Source organism: Podarcis vaucheri (genome assembly GCF_965113315.1).
Source record: "Podarcis vaucheri genome assembly, chromosome: 16".
In the NCBI taxonomy this organism is placed as follows: Eukaryota; Metazoa; Chordata; class Lepidosauria; order Squamata; family Lacertidae; genus Podarcis; species Podarcis vaucheri.
Window position 1 is genome coordinate 18,498,359 of NC_138754.1, and position 18,899 is coordinate 18,517,257.

Below are 18,899 nucleotides of genomic sequence, written 5' to 3' on the forward strand. Positions count from 1 at the left end.
AGGACCAGGAGAAAACTACATTCAAAAGTCCTTTAGGGTTGTTTGAATTTAAAATAATGCCCTTTGGCTTAAAGAATGCACCAGCAACTTTTCAGCGATTGGTGGACAAAATCCTGAATAGATTAAGAAACTGGACAGCAGCATGTCAGCAGGCGTTTGATGCCTTAAAAAGCACCTTGACATCAAATCCAGTCCTTGTTGCTCCTGATTATGATCGTGAGTTCACCGTCTTAACCGATGCATCTAATGCCGGGATCAGGGCCGTGCTGTGCCAACAGGGAGAGAAGGACGACCTGCGTCCCATCACCCTCATAAGCAAGAAACTACTACCAAGGGAAAGACATTATTTGACCATCGAGAAGGAATGCCTTGCCATTGTATGGGCATTACAGAAGCTGAAGCCGTACATCTGGGGCCGAACTTTTACTTTATGTACTGACCATTCACCCTTGTTGTGGTTGAGGACAATGAAGACCAACAGTAAGTTGTTGAGGTGGGCCCTATCACTGCAAGACTTTAATTTTACGGTTAAAAATGTGAAAAGGACCCTGAATACCGTCACAGATGCTTCGTCCAGAAGACCTGCAGTTGAAAGTTAACTGAATACCTAACATGTAACAGGTTTTTGTATATATGTATATTTTACCAGAACACAGTATTTGATGTGCAAATGTTAGATGTGATGTGAAGGGTGAAATGACAGGTTAGGAAATGCTTATTTCCCATAAAAATGTACTGCTGATTGATCAGGAGAATAACTAGGTTAAGTTATTAAGTTTGCAGGGCAGCAGTTGAAGTAGGAGCAAAAAGGGTTTTCTTGTGTGTGTGTGTTTCTTTGTGGCTGATTAGCTGTTTTCCCTGTGTAAAGGTCAGAGGGGGCAGGGTTTCTGTTGAGGCAGGGGATTAGCTGTGGGAGGAGCTTATCAGAGTTTGCAGGGCAGCAGTTGAAGTAGGAGCAAAAAGGGTTTTCTTGTGTGTGTGTGTTTCTTTGTGGCTGATTAGCTGTTTTCCCTGTGTAAAGGTCAGAGGGGGCAGGGTTTCTGTTGAGGCAGGGGATTAGCTGTGGGAGGAGCTTATCAGAGTTTGCAGGGCAGCAGTTGAAGAAGGAGCAAAAAGGGTTTTCTTGTGTGTGTGTGTTTCTTTGTGGCTGATTAGCTGTTTTCCCTGTGTAAAGGTCAGAGGGGGCAGGGTTTCTGTTGAGGCAGGGGATTAGCTGTGGGAGGAGCTTATCAGAGTTTGCAGGGCAGCGGCGCGCACAGTTATATCCATCTTTTAGATTTAGGGGAGCTAGTCTCAAACGTTTGTTGGGGGAGACCTAGGTTTTTTTGTTTTTTTTGGGTGGGGGAAGTTATTTGTCCTGTCTTCAAGCTTTTTATGATGGAGGACCTCTGTAGCCACCCCCAACGACACGATCTCAAGATGGAAGGGGAGGGAACAGCTGCAGTCGCCTGCGATTCCTGCGCAATGTTTGCCATCTTGCCAAAGGTTGCAGGCAGCTTTACCTGCAGCAATTGCATGTTGATTGCCCTCTTAAAAGACAAAGTCCAGCAACTGGAGGAACGTGTAGCTACGCTCCAAAGAATTAGAGAGCTGGAGCTCTTCTTGGAAGCAACAGAGCACACCGTCTCCACCAAGGAGGAGACAGGGGACTCCCCTGAGAAGGGGTCTAGTTCACCAACACAGGAGCCAGATATATGGAGAAACGTGACTCAAAGAAGTAGGAGGCCCAGGGTTCACTCTGATTGTTTAGAAATACACAATCGCTTTGAGGTCCTCTCCCCTAGCATGGAAGACGAAGAGCAGACTCCATTTGAGGATCTCTCCCTCATTACAGTCGATCAGGTATATGAAGACGAGCAGCAAAGTCAGTCCTCAGGGAATGTGCAGGCGACCTTGGAACGGACAGCTCACGGAAGAACCCCGACCAAACCCAAGAGGAGGCGTGTAGTGGTGATAGGGGATTCTCTACTGAGGGGAACAGAAGCAGTGATTTGTGGGCCTGACAAGATGTCTCGGGAAGTGTGCTGTCTCCCCGGGGCTATGATCCAAGATGTAACTGAACGACTGCAAGGAATCATAAAACCCACTGACAAATACCCCTTCCTCTTGGTTCATGTGGGAACCAATGACACTGCAAGCAATAGCCTCCAGAAGATCAAAAGAGACTACGAGGCTCTCGGCAGGAAATTGAAGCAACTAAATGCACAAATTGTCATCTCATCTGTCCTCCCAGTTGAACGACGTGGCTCAGGGAGAGAGGGGAAAATAGTGGAAGTGAACAGCTGGCTTCGCAAATGGTGTAAACAGGAACGGTTTGGATTCTTAGATCACGGACAGCAGTTTCTTGAAGATGGACTTCTGGCAAGCGATGGGCTGCACCTCACAACGGTTGGGAGAAATGTTTTTGCCAAAAATCTCAGAAACCTCATCAGGAGGGCTTTAAACTGACTAATGTGGGGGAGGGAGACAGTGCTCCTGAAGGTAGGAGTCTATCAATTAATGAAGATGATCATCCAAATGTCATAGACCAAATGGAGCAAACAGCACGCGGACCTAGTGGTGGGAGGAAAAAATCCTTAAATAAGAGACACGGGGGAATGATTAATGGACTTCAATGTCTGTACACTAATGCGCAAAGCATGGGAAATAAACAAGATGAGCTTGAGCTCTTGGTACAGCAAACTAAATACGACATAATAGGCATCACTGAAACCTGGTGGGATAAGTCCCACGATTGGAATGTAATAATGGGGGGATACAATCTATTTCAGAGAAACAGACCAGACAAGAAAGGAGGAGGAGTGGCGTTATATGTCAGGGATGTGTATACCTGTGAAGAGATCCAAGATTTAGAACCTCAAAGCCAAAGTGAGAGCATTTGGGTCAAAATTAAGGGAGAGAAGAATAACAGAGACCTCATTGTGGGAGTTTACTATAGATCCCCAAGCCAAACGGAGGACATAGATGATGCCTTCCTGGAACAGATGGCCAAGCATGCAAAAGGAAGGGAGATACAGTGGTGCCTCGCAAGACGAAATTAATTGGTTCCGCAAGTTTTTTCTTCTTGCGAGTTTTTCGTCTTGCGAAGCACGGTTTCCCATAGGAATGCATTGAAAATCAATTAATGCGTTCCTAGGGAAACCGCTTGCCAGGCTGGCGGTGCGGAGAAGGGCTTTTCTCCGCACCGCAAGCCTTCAGGACAGGTACGGGAACAGAGGGGAAGGCGCGCAGCGCTTCTCCTCTGTTCCCGGGGCTTGCGTGGGAGGAGGGTTTTTCCTCCCCACCGCCAACATTCAGAACAGCATTCTGAATGTTGGCGGTGGGAAGGAAAACCCTCCTCCCACCCCAAGTCTTCAGGAAAGCCATCCGATGCCGGGCGGGGGGAGGAGGCTTCCCCCCCCCGGCATCGGAGCTTCGTTCTGATGCCGGGCGGGGGAAGGAGGCTTCCCCCCCCCCACCTCCCAGCATCGGAGCTTCGTTCTGATGCCGGGCGGGGGAAGGAGGCTCCCCCCCCCCTGCCTGGCATCGGAGCTTCGTTCTGATGCCGGGCGGGGGAAGGAGGCTGTTCCCCCCCCACCTCCCGGCATCGGAGCTTCGTTCTGATGCCGGGCGGGGGAAGGAGGCTGTTCCCCCCCACCTCCCGGCATCGGAGCTTCGTTCTGATGCCGGGCGGGGGAAGGAGGCTGTTCCCCCCCCACCCAGTGGCGTAGCGTGGGTTCTCGGCACCCGGGGCAAGGCAAGTAATTTGCGCCCCCAACCCGTGGATTTTAGCACTCGAGTCTCTTCCGCGCCCCCCCAGATGTTGTGCCAGGTGCAGCAGGCCCCCCTGCACCCCCCACGCTATGCCACTGCTCCCACCACAAGTCTTCAGGACAGCCTTCCGAAGGCTGGCGGTGGGAGGAGGTCTCTCCGCCCCACCGCCAGCCTTCGGAGGAGGTCCGAGGACAGTGGGGTTCCTGCTTCCTCGAGGAGGGCCGGCCAAACGCGCCCCCCAAAATGTTGCGCCCGGTGCGGCCGGCACCCCTGGCACCCACCACGCTACGCCACTGCCCCCACCTCCCGGCTTCGGAGCTTCGTTCTGATGCCGGGCGGGGGAAGGAGGCTGTTCCCCCCCCACCTCCCGGCATCGGAGCTTCGTTCTGATGCCGGGCGGGGGAAGGAGGCTTTCCCACCCCACCTCCCGGCATCGGAGCTTCGTTCTGATGCCGGGCGGGGGAAGGAGGCTTCCCCCCCCCACCTCCCGGCATCGGAGCTTCGTTCTGATGCCGGGCGGGGGAAGGAGGCTGTTCCCCCCCACCTCCCGGCATCGGAGCTTCGTTCTGATGCCGGGCGGGGGAAGGAGGCTTCCCCCCCCCCTGCCTGGCATCGGAGCTTCGTTCTGATGCCGGGCGGGGGAAGGAGGCTGTTCCCCCCCCACCTCCCGGCATCGGAGCTTCGTTCTGATGCCGGGCGGGGGAAGGAGGCTGTTCCCCCCCACCTCCCGGCATCGGAGCTTCGTTCTGATGCCGGGCGGGGGAAGGAGGCTGTTCCCCCCCCACCTCCCGGCATCGGAGCTTCGTTCTGATGCCGGGCGGGGGAAGGAGGCTGTTCCCCCCCCACCTCCCGGCATCGGAGCTTCGTTCTGATGCCGGGCGGGGGAAGGAGGCTTTCCCCCCCCCACCTCCCGGCATCGGAGCTTCGTTCTGATGCCGGGCGGGGGAAGGAGGCTGTTCCCCCCCCACCTCCCGGCATCGGAGCTTCGTTCTGATGCCGGGCGGGGGAAGGAGGCTTTCCCCCCCCCACCTCCCGGCATCGGAGCTTCGTTCTGATGCCGGGCGGGGGAAGGAGGCTTCCCCCCCCCCACCTCCCGGCATCGGAGCTTCGTTCTGATGCCGGGCGGGGGAAGGAGGCTGTTCCCCCCCCACCTCCCGGCATCGGAGCTTCGTTCTGATGCCGGGCGGGGGGTGGGGGAGGAGGTCCGAGGACAGTGGGGAAGACGCGCTGCGCTTCCCCGCTGTCCTGGAGATTTCCCTATGGGCTGTCGTCTTGCGAAGCAAGCCCATAGGGAAATTCGTTTTGCGAAGCACCTCCAAAACGGAAAACCCTTTCGTCTAGCGGGTTTTCCGTCTTGCGAGGCGTTCGTCTTGCGGGGTACCACTGTAGTAGTAATGGGGGACTTCAATTACCCGGATATTTGTTGGACGTCAAACTCAGCCAAGAGCATAAGGTCAAACAGATTCCTCACTGGCCTTGCAGACAACTTTATTGTCCAGAAAGTGGGAGAAGCAACAAGAGGAACAGCCATTTTAGATCTGGTCCTAACCAATGTTGATGACCTGGTTAGTGGGGTAGAAGTGGAAGGATCATTAGGCGCGAGGAGAGGCACAGAGTGTTTTTAAAATGTTTTTTAAAAAAATTTTCTGGATTTTTTGTATGTGGGGGTGGGGGTGGGATTGATGTTTGGTTGGGCTTGGGGAATTATTATTTTTTTATTTTGATGTTTTTGTAATTTTTATATTTTTTGTTTGTATTGTTTTATTGGTTTTGTTTGTTTGTTTAAGGTATTATTTTGTTTTTAGGGGGAGGGGTCAGGGCTGCCGGGGAGTGGGCCCCAGCCCACAAAATGGCTGGGGCATGTTCCACGGGGGGGATGCACTGGGACAACCGATCTCGGTGATCACGGGTAGGAGGAGGAGTTACGCTAAGACCAGACCATGTCATTACAGAGGAGGCAGGTTTAGTCGTTGTCTGAGGACTATCCCTGCCTCCGGGTCTGGTCCTGTCCGGACGGATACTAGAATCAGCAAGGGATACCCACATAGCCTGAAGGTGCTGCTGTGCAATGCCAGGTCAGTGATTCATAAGACCACTGCCATCCATGACTTGATCATGGATGGAGGATTTGACCTGGCTTGTGTAACAGAGACTTGGTTGGGTGAAGCAGATGGGCCTGTTCTTGCCGCGGCTTGTCCACCAGGTTTCTCTTACGCACAGCAACCCAGGTCATGTGGGCGGGGAGGGGGGGTTGCAGTGATTTTTAGGAAGTCATTAGTTTGCACCAGGCGTCCTATTGGGAAGACCCAGTTTTCTGAGTGCATGTTCTGGAAGTTGGGCAATAGGGGCAGTACAGGATTCCTTTTGGTGTACCAACCTCCCCGCTGCGCCAAGGATTCCCTGCCCGTGCTGCTTCAGGTCGTGGCGGATGTTCTCCTGGAGACACCTAGCTTGGTCATTCTAGGGGATTTTAACATCCATGCCGACACGACCTTACAAGGGGCCGCTCGGGACTTCGTGGAAAGCATGGCCTCCATGGGGCTGTCCCTGAATAAGTCTGGCCCAACCCATAGCCGTGGACATGCCTTGGACCTGGTGTTTACCTCTATGGATGTTGGTGATCTGACACTAAGTAAAAGCGAAATGAAAGAAGTGCCATGGTCAGATCACTTCCTGGTGCAACTGGACTTCTCTGCGACCCATCCCCTCTGCAGGGAGGTGGGACCAATTCGGATGGTCCGCCCCCACCACTTAATGGATCCAAATGGTTTCCAGAGAGTGGTAGGGGATGCTTTATCCCATGTTGATGGCCTTTCAGCTGATTCCCTGGTGGCCCGCTGGAATGTGGAGTTAACCAAGGCTATCGACTGTTTGGCTCCGAAGCGCCCTCTCCGATTGCATGGAGCCCGGACAGCCCCGTGGTATTCCATGGATCTGAGGGCAATGAAACAATCGTTGAGACGGCTAGAGCGCCGGTGGCGGATAACTCATTCCGAATCTGACCGGACACAGGTTAGAGCTCAACGTCGAGCCTACCAAGTGGCGATAGCGACGGCGAAGAAGAATTTCTTCACCGCCTCTATTGCATCTGCAGAAAACAGCAGCAGGAGACTTTTTCAGGTGGTTCACAATTTAGCAGAACCACCGGCAACATCGGGGCCCAGTACGGGCCACATGTTCTCCTGCAATGATTTTGCAAAGTTTTTTGCAGATAAAATCGCTCAGATTCGGGAAGAAGTAGACTCCACCGTGGGAGCAGGGCCGGGGCGGGAGAGTGCAAGAGTTCTGTCTGGTCAAGTTGAGTGGGATCAATTCCAATCTGTTACCTCCGAGGATGTGGACAGGCTGCTTGGACGAGTGAAACCAACCACCTGTCTCCTGGATCCTTGCCCATCCTGGCTAATAAAAGCAAGCCGGGAAGGGCTGGGCGATGGGCTTCGTGGGGTGGTGAATGCTTCCCTCTGTGAGGGAGCCTTCCCAGACCCGCTGAAAGAGGCGGTTATTAAACCGCTTCTTTAAAAACCATCTTTAGATGCGGCCATGATGGCCAACTATCGCCCAGTCTCAAATCTTCCATTCCTGGGCAAGGTGATTGAGCGAGCGGTTGCCGAACAACTCCAGGCACGCCTGGAAGAAGCAGACCATTTGGATCCCTTCCAGTCGGGATTCAGGCCTCATCATGGGACTGAAACTGCCTTGGTCGCACTGGTTGATGATCTCCGGCGGGCTAGGGACAAAGGTGAGAGCTGTTTCCTAGTTCTGCTGGATCTCTCAGCGGCGTTCGATACCATCGACCATAGCATCCTTCTGGACCGTCTTGAGGGGCTGGGAGCTGGGGGCACTGTTATACAGTGGTTCCGCTCCTTCCTCCTGGGCCGTGTTCAGAAAGTGGTGGTGGGGGATGAGTGTTCAGACCCCTGGGCTCTCACTTGTGGGGTGCCTCAGGGTTCTGTCCTCTCCCCCATGCTTTTCAACATCTACATGCGGCCGCTGGGAGAGATCATCAGGAGGTTTGGGCTGGGTGTTCATCAGTATGCGGATGATACCCAGCTCTACCTCTCTTTTAAATCAGAACCAGTGAAGGCGGTGAAGGTCCTGTGTGAGTGTCTGGAGGCGGTTGGAGGATGGATGGCGGCTAACAGAATGAGGTTGAATCCTGACAAGACAGAAGTACTGTTTTTGGGGGACAGGAGGCGGGCAGGTGTGGAGGATTCCCTGGTCCTGAATGGGTAACTGTGCCCCTGAAGGACCAGGTGCGCAGCCTGGGAGTCATTTTGGACTCACAGCTGTCCATGGAGGCACAGGTCAAATCTGTGTCCAGGGCAGCTGTTTACCAGCTCCATCTGGTACGTAGGCTGAGACCCTATCTGCCTGCGGACTGTCTCGCCAGAGTGGTGCATGCTCTGGTTATCTCCCACTTGGACTACTGCAATGCGCTCTACGTGGGGCTACCTTTGAAGGTGACTCGGAAACTACAACTAATCCAGAATGCGGCAGCTAGACTGGTGACTGGGAGCGGCCGCCGAGACCATATAACACCGGTCTTGAAAGACCTGCATTGGCTCCCAGTACGTTTCCGAGCACAATTCAAAGTGTTGGTGCTGACCTTTAAAGCCCTAAACGGCCTCGGTCCAGTATACCTGAAGGAGCGTCTCCACCCCCATCATTCTGCCCGGACGCTGAGGTCCAGCGCCGAGGGCCTTCTGGCGGTTCCCTCACTGCGAGAAGCAAAGCTACAGGGAACCAGGCAGAGGGCCTTCTCGGTAGTGGCACCCGCCCTGTGGAACACCCTTCCAGCAGATGTCAAAGCGATAAACAACTATCTGACATTCAGGAGACATCTTAAGGCAGCCCTGTTCAGGGAAGTTTTTAACGTGTGATATTTTATTGTATTTTTGGTTTTTATGGAAGCTGCCCAGAGTGGCTGGGGAGGCCCAGCCAGATGGGCGGGGTATAAATAATAAATTATTATTATTATTATATTATTATCATGCTCTTCTGAAGTTTACTATACAGCGGAAAGGAGCAGCCAAGCATACTAGGACTCAATTTCTTGACTTTAAGAAAGCCGACTTCATAAAACTTAGGGAAGTGCTGGGTGAGATCCCATGGACAACAATACTAAAAGGAAAGGGAGTTCATGATGGCTGGGAGTTTGTTAAGAGGGAGATAGTAAAAGCACAACGTCAGGCAATACCAATGAGACGGAAACATGGAAGGTGCCTAAAGAAGCCAGGGTGGCTATCTAAAGAACTTTTAACTGAATTAAGATTAAAAAAGGATGTGTACAAAAAATGGAAAAGGGGGGAAACCACCAAAGAGGAATTCAAACAAATAGCCAGCACGTGTAGACACAAAGTCAGAAAAGCTAAAGCACAGAATGAACTCAGGCTTGCTAGAGAGGTTAAAAGCAACAAAAAAGGCTTTTATGGGTATGTTCATAGCAAAAGGAAGAACAAAGAAACAGTGGGGTCACTCAGAGGAGAAGATGGTGAAATGCAAACAGGGGACACAGAAAGGGCTGAACTCCTCAATGCCTTCTTTGCCTCAGTCTTCTCCGATAAAGAAAACAATGCCCGACCTGAAGAATTTGGAGCAAATGATTCAGCAAAGGAAACACAGCCCAGAATAACTAAGGAGATAGTACAAGAATATTTGGCTAGTTTAGATGTATTCAAGTCTCCAGGGCCAGATGAACTGCATCCAAGAGTATTAAAAGAACTGGTAGATGTGATCTCAGAACCACTGGCAGTCATCTTTGAGAATTCCTGGAGAACAGGCGAAGTCCCGGCAGACTGGAGGAGGGCAAATGTTGTCCCTATTTTCAAAAAGGGGAAAAGAGAGGACCCAAATAATTACCGCCCAGTCAGTCTGACATCAATACCAGGGAAGATTCTGGAGCAGATCATTAAGCAAACAGTCTGTGAGCACCTAGAAAGGAATGCTGTGATCACCAATAGTCAGCATGGATTTCTGAAAAATAAGTCATGTCAGACTAACCTGATCTCGTTTTTTGACAGAATTACAAGCCTGGTAGATGAAGGGAATGCAGTGGATGTAGCCTACCTTGATTTCAGCAAGGCATTTGACAAGGTGCCCCATGATATTCTTGTAAAGAAGCTGGTAAAATGCGGTCTTGACTATGCTACCACTCAGTGGATTTGTAACTGGCTGACTGACCGAGCCCAAAGGGTGCTCATCAATGGTTCCTCTTCATCCTGGAGAAGAGTGACTAGTGGGGTGCCACAGGGTTCTGTCTTGGGCCCGGTCTTATTCAACATCTTTATCAACGACTTGGATGATGGACTCAAGGGCATCCTGATCAAATTTGCAGATGACACCAAACTGGGAGGGGTGGCTAACACCCCAGAGGACAGGATCACACTTCAAAACGACCTTGACAGATTAGAGAACTGGGCAAGAACAAACAAGATGAATTTTAACAGGGAGAAATGTAAAGTATTGCACTTGGGCAAAAAAAATGAGAGGCACAAGTACAAGATGGGTGACTCCTGGCTTGAGAGCAGTACATGTGAAAAGGATCTAGGAGTCTTGGTTGACCACAAACTTGACATGAGCCAACAGTGTGACGCGGCAGCTAAAAAAGCCAATGCAATTATGGGCTGCATCAATAGGAGTATAGCATCTAGATCAAGGGAAGTAATAGTGCCACTGTATTCTGCTCTGGTCAGACCACACCTGGAGTACTGTGTCCAGTTCTGGGCACCACAATTCAAGAAGGACACTGACAAACTGGAACGTGTCCAGAGGAGGGCAACCAAAATGGTCAAAGGCCTGGAAATGATGCCTTATGAGGAACGGCTAAGGGAGCTGGGCATGTTTAGCCTGGAGAAGAGGAGGTTAAGGGGTGATATGATAGCCATGTTCAAATATATAAAAGGATGTCACATAGAGGAGGGAGAAAGGTTGTTTTCTGCTGCTCCAGAGAAGCGGACACGGAGCAATGGATCCAAACTACAAGAAAAGAAGATTCCACCTAAACATGAGGAAGAACTTCCTGACAGTAAGAGCTGTTCGACAGTGGAATTTGCTGCCAAGGAGTGTGGTGGAGTCTCCTACTTTGGAGGTCTTTAAGCAGAGGCTTGACAACCATATGTCAGGAGTGCTCTGATGGTGTTTCCTGCTTGGCAGGGGGTTGGACTCGATGGCCCTTGTGGTCTCTTCCAACTCTATGATTCTATGATTCTATTCTATTCTATGATTCTAAGTTATCCCTCCTGAGTCAATCTTCTTAAGGGGGGGGAAATGTGGCATTTGCCCCCTAGGATGTGTCAAGGAAAGGGTTAAAATGGGTGTGAGGTGATTGGCCAGTGAGAATGTGAGGGGGGAGTAAAAGATAGAGTGGGAGGTTTTGAAAAGTCAGTTGAGGTCTGGGGGTTGACGGTTGAGGTTTGGGAGTTGGGAGTTGAGGTTTGTCAGTTGGGAGTTGAGGCTTGGGTGTTGGAGAAGGAAGAGGGTGGATTAGCAGTGGGTTGGTTGAGTTGTATTGTGAGAGAGTGGGAGGAATTGTTAGGGAGTTAGATAGATAGTTGGGAATAATTCAGTTTGAAGTTGTAGGAACTAAGATTAGGAAACTGACCAGAGGAAAATAAACTGCAACCATATTCTTGTTCCTGCTCTTAAAAATAAACTTGATTATTTGTTTATGTTAACAACTCTCTGGACTCCGTGTGTCCCCGTGAGAAGCGGGGTGGTGGCAGCGAAGAAAGCAACCGCAGTGGTGGCACAGGGTCAATAGACCGTGAAACGTGTGGGGGCCCTGTGTGATCGCCACACCGTCCTTATGGCGAAACGGGTCGCTGGGAGAGGCGCCATTGTGCGCAGGCACGGACGACTATTGCCCACTTCTGTGCAGGCGCAAATGGCAGCAAGCCCACCACTTACTTCTGGGTTTGCTGTGGTCGCAACTTAGAATGTCCGCGAGTGGTGGCGGTTGTAAATAGAGGTTCTACCATTTCCAACACATTTCACAGAACTTACGAATGCTTCCAGCCACTGCAGCACCTCCATGAAGAAAGATGATTCCTTTCCTGTTCCCAGCAGGTGATGTCTTGGGCCAGTATACCCTCACAGGCACCCCATCAAAAACCAGGTCCTTTGTGATCAGTTTGGAGTCCTTCATTATCGGAATGAACAGGCACATGGCCCTGATTATGGAATATCTATGGCAGATGCCCATTTTTTCCAGAATTCCTGCCTGTTTAAAACAAAACATTTAGCATGCATAATTAGCATTAGATATTTTTCCACTTGCAATTTTTTAATACTTAAAAAAGTATTTTGGGACCGTCTAATCCAGCCTTGGGGACGCGGGTGGCGCTGTGGGCTAAAGCCTCAGCGCCTAGGGCTTGCCGATCGAAAGGTCGGCGGTTCGAATCCCCGCGGCGGGGTGCGCTCCCGCTGCTCGGTCCCAGCGCCTGCCCACCTAGCAGTTCGAAAGCACCCCCGGGGGCAAGTAGATAAATAGGTACCGCTTACCAGCGGGAAGGTAAACGGCGTTCCGTGTGCGGCTCTGGCTCGCCAGAGCAGCGTTGTCACGCTGGCCACGTGACCCGGAAGTGTCTTCGGACAGCGCTGGCCCCCGGCCAATAGATGTGAGATGGGCGCACAAACCCCAGAGTCTGTCAAGACTGGCCCGTTCGGGCAGGGGTACCTTTACCTTTACCTTAATCCAGCCTTTAGAAATGATCATGACCAGTACTTTGACACAGGGTGAGATACCTGATACTTGGAAGACCATTCCCTTCTGAAAGGCCCATTTCCCCTTGGCCTAGGGGGCAGGGCCCAGACTCACCTTGAACAGCTAAAAGGGGATGCTGGGAGGCCAGAGGGGCATTGCTGGAACAACTCTTGGGATATGGCAACTGGCTAAAAAAATTTTGAATCTTTAATTTTAGTTCCCCTGTTTTGCTTTTGTTGGGTTGGGGTTGGTTAAATGTTTTGTTGGGATTTTGTTGCTATTTCAATTTGGTTATTATTATTATTATTATTATTATTATTATTATTATTATTATTATTATTAATCGATTTATAGGTTTATTTTAGTCTGTATAAGATATTCTGTTTGTTAATGTTTGATGTTTTATTATGCTTATATATGCTGTAAGTCACCCAGAGTGGCTGGATAAACCCAACCAGATGGGTGGGATACAAATAATAAAATTAGTATTATTATTAGTATGCCAATATCACATTGATAGCAAAACAAGATCATGACCCAGCCCAAGTCAATAATTATAGACCTATTACTTTGCTTAATTGTAATTATAAATGGTTTGCGGCAATATTAGCAAGAAGACTCAAACAAGTGTTAGGAAACTTAATACATGAAGACCAGACAGCATTTCTGCCAATGAGGCAGTTAAAAGATAATGTTGCAATTGCATTAAATGCTACTGAATATTTTGAAAAAAGAAATGATTAGCAATTACCCATGGTTTTTCTAGATGCAGAGAAAGTGTTTGATAATTCACTGGTCAACAACAAATTTGTTGTCTGTGTTTTTTTAGTTGATTTAGGACGAATCTGATGCGCTGAATCCAAAAATCACATTGGTTTTGCTCAATCAGGTCAAGTTTTTGAGCTATGGCCACATGTCTTTTTTATGTTTTTGTTCACATGTACTCTTGTGTGCAGCATTTTAGAAGAAGTTGGTGGGGGTAAAATGCCATGTCGAATAATTGTTTTGATTGGAAATGATTATTTTAATGACAAGAAGTATTCAGGTCCGATAGTTCTGGGTGATTATTTGGAAAAGGGTTCAGTTTGAAGTCATAAAACCTTGAAATCTTCCATAAATTGGTGCGGCTGGGATCAACAGAAAGAACTGGAGCAGCCTCAAGTATCCTGATCTTCAATCAGCACATCGTCCTGTAGCTCATTGTGATGAAATTCCAGTGCCTATCTTTGGAGATCTTCTTGACATTAGTGACGAAGATACCTCCAGTGTTGAAGGACATGAAGAAGAAGAAGTGGTTCTTGAAGATGATGCTCCCACATCCATTTTCGCAAAAGGAATTGAATGATCTAGTTCACGACCTCAGCTTGTAAAGGACTCTGCCGAACTGTTGGCATCCAGATTGAAGGAAAAAAACCTCTCTGACAGTGCTTGCATCAGCTTCTTCCGCAACAGGCATCAAGAGTACCTCCGTTTTTTCTCGGAAGAGAAAGACGTGGTGTACTGTGCAGATATTGCGCAGCTTCTGCTCAAGCTTGGAGTGCCACAGTACGAACCCAAAGATTGGAGACTGTTCATTGACAGCAGCATGCTGACTGCTTTCAGAAACTTGGGCTGCAACATGAGCTTCAAGATGCACTACCTATTTTCACATATGGACCAGTTTCCTGAGAAACTGGGCTCAATGAGTGACGAGCAGGGGGAGAGATTCCATCAGGACATGAAAGAGATGGAGACCAGGTATCAGGGTCGCTGGGACAGTCATGATGGCTGACTACTGTTGGACTCTGAAGAAATACCTCCCTGCTGCTGAGCATTCCAGGAGTTCCAAGAAACGGAAGTTCAAGCCCTGAAGTTTGAAAAATGGTGAAGCAACATGCAATTTACGTGTACTTACCTTTATCAATGCCCACCATTCAGTTTACAGTAAACCTGACCTGATGGAGAGAAACGGATGCCATTTCCTGATTCAGCAGTGCAAAAATACCCTAAATCAGTTGTAGAAATCTAGACAACATTCAAAAAGTAAAAAAATTGTTACCCAGTGTAATGCTTCTTGGGGTTGGGGGTGGGAATTACTAGATAAAATGGGGTTCAGGGAGAAATTTGTGAGAGGAATAAATATACAGGGCGATTTGCAAACAGTAAACAGAATTTTATAAGAAAAATGCATTATTGGCAAGGAAACAAGAGAAGGTTGTCTACTTTCACCATTATTGTTTATTTTGGTTTTAGAAGTGTTGTGTGGGGATATTAGAGAAAATGATATACAAAGCCTCCAAGTGAGTCTTCAAACTTACAAACTGAGGACATTTGCGGATGATGTGGTACTGTTCATGGAAAACCTGATGAAAAATGTGGTTAAGGTACTGGAAGCAATAAAGCAGCTTGATGATTTTCTTTTATAAGAGAAAGAAAGTAGTGGGCAGCAGAGGTCAGGAGATAAAAACACTGTGGAAAGTGGACCAGATATCAAAATTTACTTGAACGGAAATCACTTTTATGATTATCTCCTATTGAAGGCAGTGCACTAAGGAAATTAAACATTCAAGAGAATTGGGGTACTTATAGAGACATACTGTGTTTTTCTGGTAATGCATGTAAAATGAAAAAGTTAGAAGAAATTCAAGAATGGGTATCAGATTGGTTTCAATATTTTCAAATTAATGAGCATTTTTAAAAAGAATTATTCTAAATTATTTTATTGACTCTAAAGGGTTGCAGCCCCACATCATTGACTGTTACTGTGTCCCCCTAGAGGCTTACTGAAAAAGAAACATTGGCTGGGGAATTTTCCACTTTGATCCTGAGAAAGTCTCACAGTAAAGCTGTGGGAGGGACCTTGACTTCCGGAGGCGGCGCGAAACGGCAATGGCGGTCCCCTTCGCGCTGTGAAGGGGAGCTCCGCAGAAACGGGTCGTCCGCTACGGCACAGCGGAGACCCATAAAGATAAACCACAGGCAGAGTGAGCCTGTGGCCGTGGGACTCGGCAGGCACCAGAAGCACCCCCCAAAACGAAGAAGGAACCCCGTAAGGGGCTCTGGAACGTGGAAGGGTGGTGCGGTGCTGTGAGTTGATCGCTCTTTCTGCGGAAGTGAAGCCGCGCGGCTGCTACCGATGAGCGCTGACCTTTTTTCCTGGAACAATTGATTTAAAACTACAAACCCGTAAGTAGGGGAAAATTAAGAAATTTTGGAACTAAAGAGACTGAATTTGGCTGAAAGCGGGAGATGCAACCAGGAGGTCCGTCTCCCGGCTGTGCTTAAAGAACTAAAGTAAAGATTTTGACAAGCTGGAATCGCTTAAAAAAAAAAAGGTTGTAAAAGTGTGGATTGTTGTGCAACGACTGAATTTGCTTCTAAGAGACTAAGAGAGACAATTTCGTTTTACCTTTGTTGGTTACCCTCCCCTTCCTTTGTGGATTGTTTAAAAGAAGCCCAATTCACGGGCTGCCAGGCTAAAGGAAAAAAAGAACTGTCAAACTGCTGAAACTGTCTAACTGTCGAAAGTGTTACATTGGAGCGTTACAATTTGGATACAAATGGGGAAGCTATTTCTCGCACCTTTTTAGAGACTTTGTTTTAACTTTGGGAAAGTTCTGCATCGCAAAAGGGAGCTGAAGGATCCTTTCAATGTGTTTTAAACTGCTGGGATTTTAATGGCGGAACAACTTTATTCTTTCCTTTGAGACATTGTTGCACTCCCCCTAGAGGACTGTGGATTTACAATTGTCTGGGATTTGCTTTCTGTTTTGATTCTCTGCTGCCTTGTTGTTTACTCTCTGGAACTGTCATTCCCATGGGACTGCATATAGCCCGACCTTGGCACGTAGACAGGATTGGAATGAGTGGCACAGGGAAAACAAGATTGGCTAAAACGAAAGCTAAACAATTAGTACAAACAACTCTGACTTCTCAGCCACGTAGATCATCTGTCCCAGCTGTTTTAGGGATACAAGAAGCAGAAGCTGAGCAGACATCATTAGAGGATATGGCTACAGGAGGATCTTCTGCACTTCTAGAACAAATTTTGGGACAATTGGAAAGTTTAAATAAAAAGGCAGATGAGCATTCGACAAAAATTGACCAAGCTACAGCCAGCATTAATAAACTGACTGAACAAGTTGCTCAACATACACAAGCAATCGGGAATCTACAGGAAGCAACTGCAGAAAACCGCAAATTGGCTGAGGAAGCTAATCAAAAAGCTGTGGAAGCCAATCAGAAAGTTGAAGCGATACAGGTGGAGGTAAAACCTTTGCATAAACAGATTAACGAACAGCAGGCCTACCTGTCTATGATCGAATTGAGAAATAGGGAAAATAATCTCAGATTGAGAGCCATCCCGGAACTTGAACAGGGGGATTTGATTGGTTATCTGACATCAGATTTTTCAAAGTTCTGGGCTATTGAAGAAGATAAGGACTTTAAAATCGTAAGTGCTTTTAGACTGGGAAGAGTGGTGAGGAAGGACAGATCCAGAGACTGTTTGATCATTTTGAGATCCAAGCAAGAGAGAGACAAAATATTAGGCCTCCATTTTGAAAAATCACTTGTTATTCAAGGCAACAAGGCAGAAATCTACAAAGATATTCCGAAACAACTTTTGGACCTTAGATCTACATATACAGAATTAACAAGATTGCTGAAAGGCAACTCAATTCCCTTTAGGTGGGAATTCCCTCAAGGATTATCCTTTAACTTCAAAGGAAAGAAAGTCAAAATTAAATCAGCAGAAGACCAACAAAAATTTCTGGACGACCACGGAGAGGACCTTCAGAAAGGAGCAGTAGGACCTGGGTCTTGGCCACCACCTCCGCCAGTACCCGCCCCTGTACCTGCACCTTTGGGACCAGAGGATCAAAAGAAAGAGACGCCACCACCAAAGGAATAGCGGATTGATCCAGGATGTCTCTGCAGCTCCTTAGCTGGAATATTAATGGTGGGAATTCCCCGGAAAAAAGGACAAGAATATTTCACATATTGAAGAAAGAACAATTGGACATTATTTGCTTGCAGGAAACTCATGTGACTAGGCTCCACAGAAAGGTGCTAATTAACAAAAGACTAGGCCAAGAATTTATATCATTGGATAGAGTCAAAAAAAGAGGAGTGGTGATTTATGCAAAGGAGAGCCTATCACCAAAGTTTTTATTTAAAGATGAACAAGGAAGAATTTTGGCGATTGAGATTCAGACTCAAGGAGAAAAGTTTTTGATATTAGGAATATATGCACCGAATGAGGGGAAATCAGAATTTTACAAGAAACTGCATGAGACTATGCTGGATTATCTGGACTATAGCAACATCATTATGATGGGAGATATGAATGGGGTGGTCTCTACAAATATGGATAAGTCACAAAATCAAAACTTAACAAAAGATGGCAGACTACCTAAAACTTTCTTTGAACTCACTGACACTATGGACTTGGTTGATATTTGGAGGACAAAGAACCCCCTAGGAAAAGAAGGAACGTTCTTTTCTGAAGCCCATCTGTCATGGACAAGAATCGACCAAATAAGGATAACTAGAGGACTGGCACCTAAGACTAGAAACGTGGAAATCTGCCCCAAAATCTGCTCCGATCATAACGCCATGAAAATGGAAATCAGACTAACCCCAATCGGTTCCTTCAGATGGAAAATGAATGACACCTTGTTAAGAGATCAGGAGGTTGTCAAGAAGGCCCAAAAGACATTAAAAGACTATTTTGAAATAAATCTGAACACCACAGTGGAAAAAAAGAGTAATCTGGGATGCAAGTAAAGCTGTTATGAGAGGGTTTTTGATACAACAGAACACGATAAAGAAAAGACTTTGGAATGAAAAAAGGACAAGATCTTAGAGAAGATAAGAGATGGTGAGAAAAAATTAAGATCAAAACCCAAATCTCAGGAGATTCTGAGAGAAATCAAATTCCACCAAGCACAATATGCCAAATTGATAAATCAAGAAGTTGAGTGGAAAATTAAATTAATGAAACAAAGATCATTTGAATCAGCAAATAAGTGTGGGAAACTGCTAGCATGGCAGTTGAAAAAGAGACAAAAATTGAACACGGTTACAAACCTAGAGATTGAAGGGAGAAATATCCAGAAACCTGAGGAAATTAGAAAGTGCTTCCAGAGATACTTTAAACAACTTTACACGCAAGGGCTGCAGAAAGAGACTGAGATAGACCAATTTTTAAAAACTAATGGATTACCAAAATTATCCCAGGAAAAGAGAACAGCTCTGAACCACAAAATAACACAACAAGAAATTGAAGGTGCCATTCAGAATATGCAACTAGGCAAATCTCCAGGACCAGATGGACTCACCTCCAAGTATTATAAGACATTGAAAGATCTCTTGATTCAACCACTAATGGAGGTCTGTAATCAGATCATGGAGGGGATGAAGGCACCGGAATCGTGGAAAGAAGCTTTCATCACATTGATACCTA

General features: G+C 47.7%; 2 protein-coding genes and 1 long non-coding RNA gene across 5 annotated transcripts in view; 1 reads left to right on the forward strand and 2 right to left on the reverse strand.

Moving 5' to 3' along the window:
- Nucleotides 1–18,899, forward strand: part of LOC309521471 — a 177,863-nt gene that overhangs the window by 60,088 nt on the left and 98,876 nt on the right. The gene's annotated exons all lie outside the window — the stretch shown is intronic.
- LOC309521447 (arylacetamide deacetylase-like 4) overlaps nucleotides 1–18,899 on the reverse strand; it is an 85,414-nt gene that overhangs the window by 42,239 nt on the left and 24,276 nt on the right. The window lies entirely within an intron of this gene.
- LOC309521445 (arylacetamide deacetylase-like 4) overlaps nucleotides 1–18,899 on the reverse strand; it is a 30,426-nt gene that overhangs the window by 6,978 nt on the left and 4,549 nt on the right. For 2 of the 3 annotated variants that reach the window (XR_014214669.1, XR_014214670.1), the window contains exon 2: nucleotides 11,755–11,967. Coding sequence is in view for 1 of the 3 variants with exons in the window: in XM_082203946.1 (XP_082060072.1) it covers nucleotides 11,755–11,971 (217 nt within the window). In the remaining 2 variants the exon portion in view is untranslated. Of the gene's footprint in view, nucleotides 1–11,754; nucleotides 11,972–18,899 lie in introns of all 3 variants that reach the window. The other variant, XM_082203946.1, reaches the window with a different exon arrangement.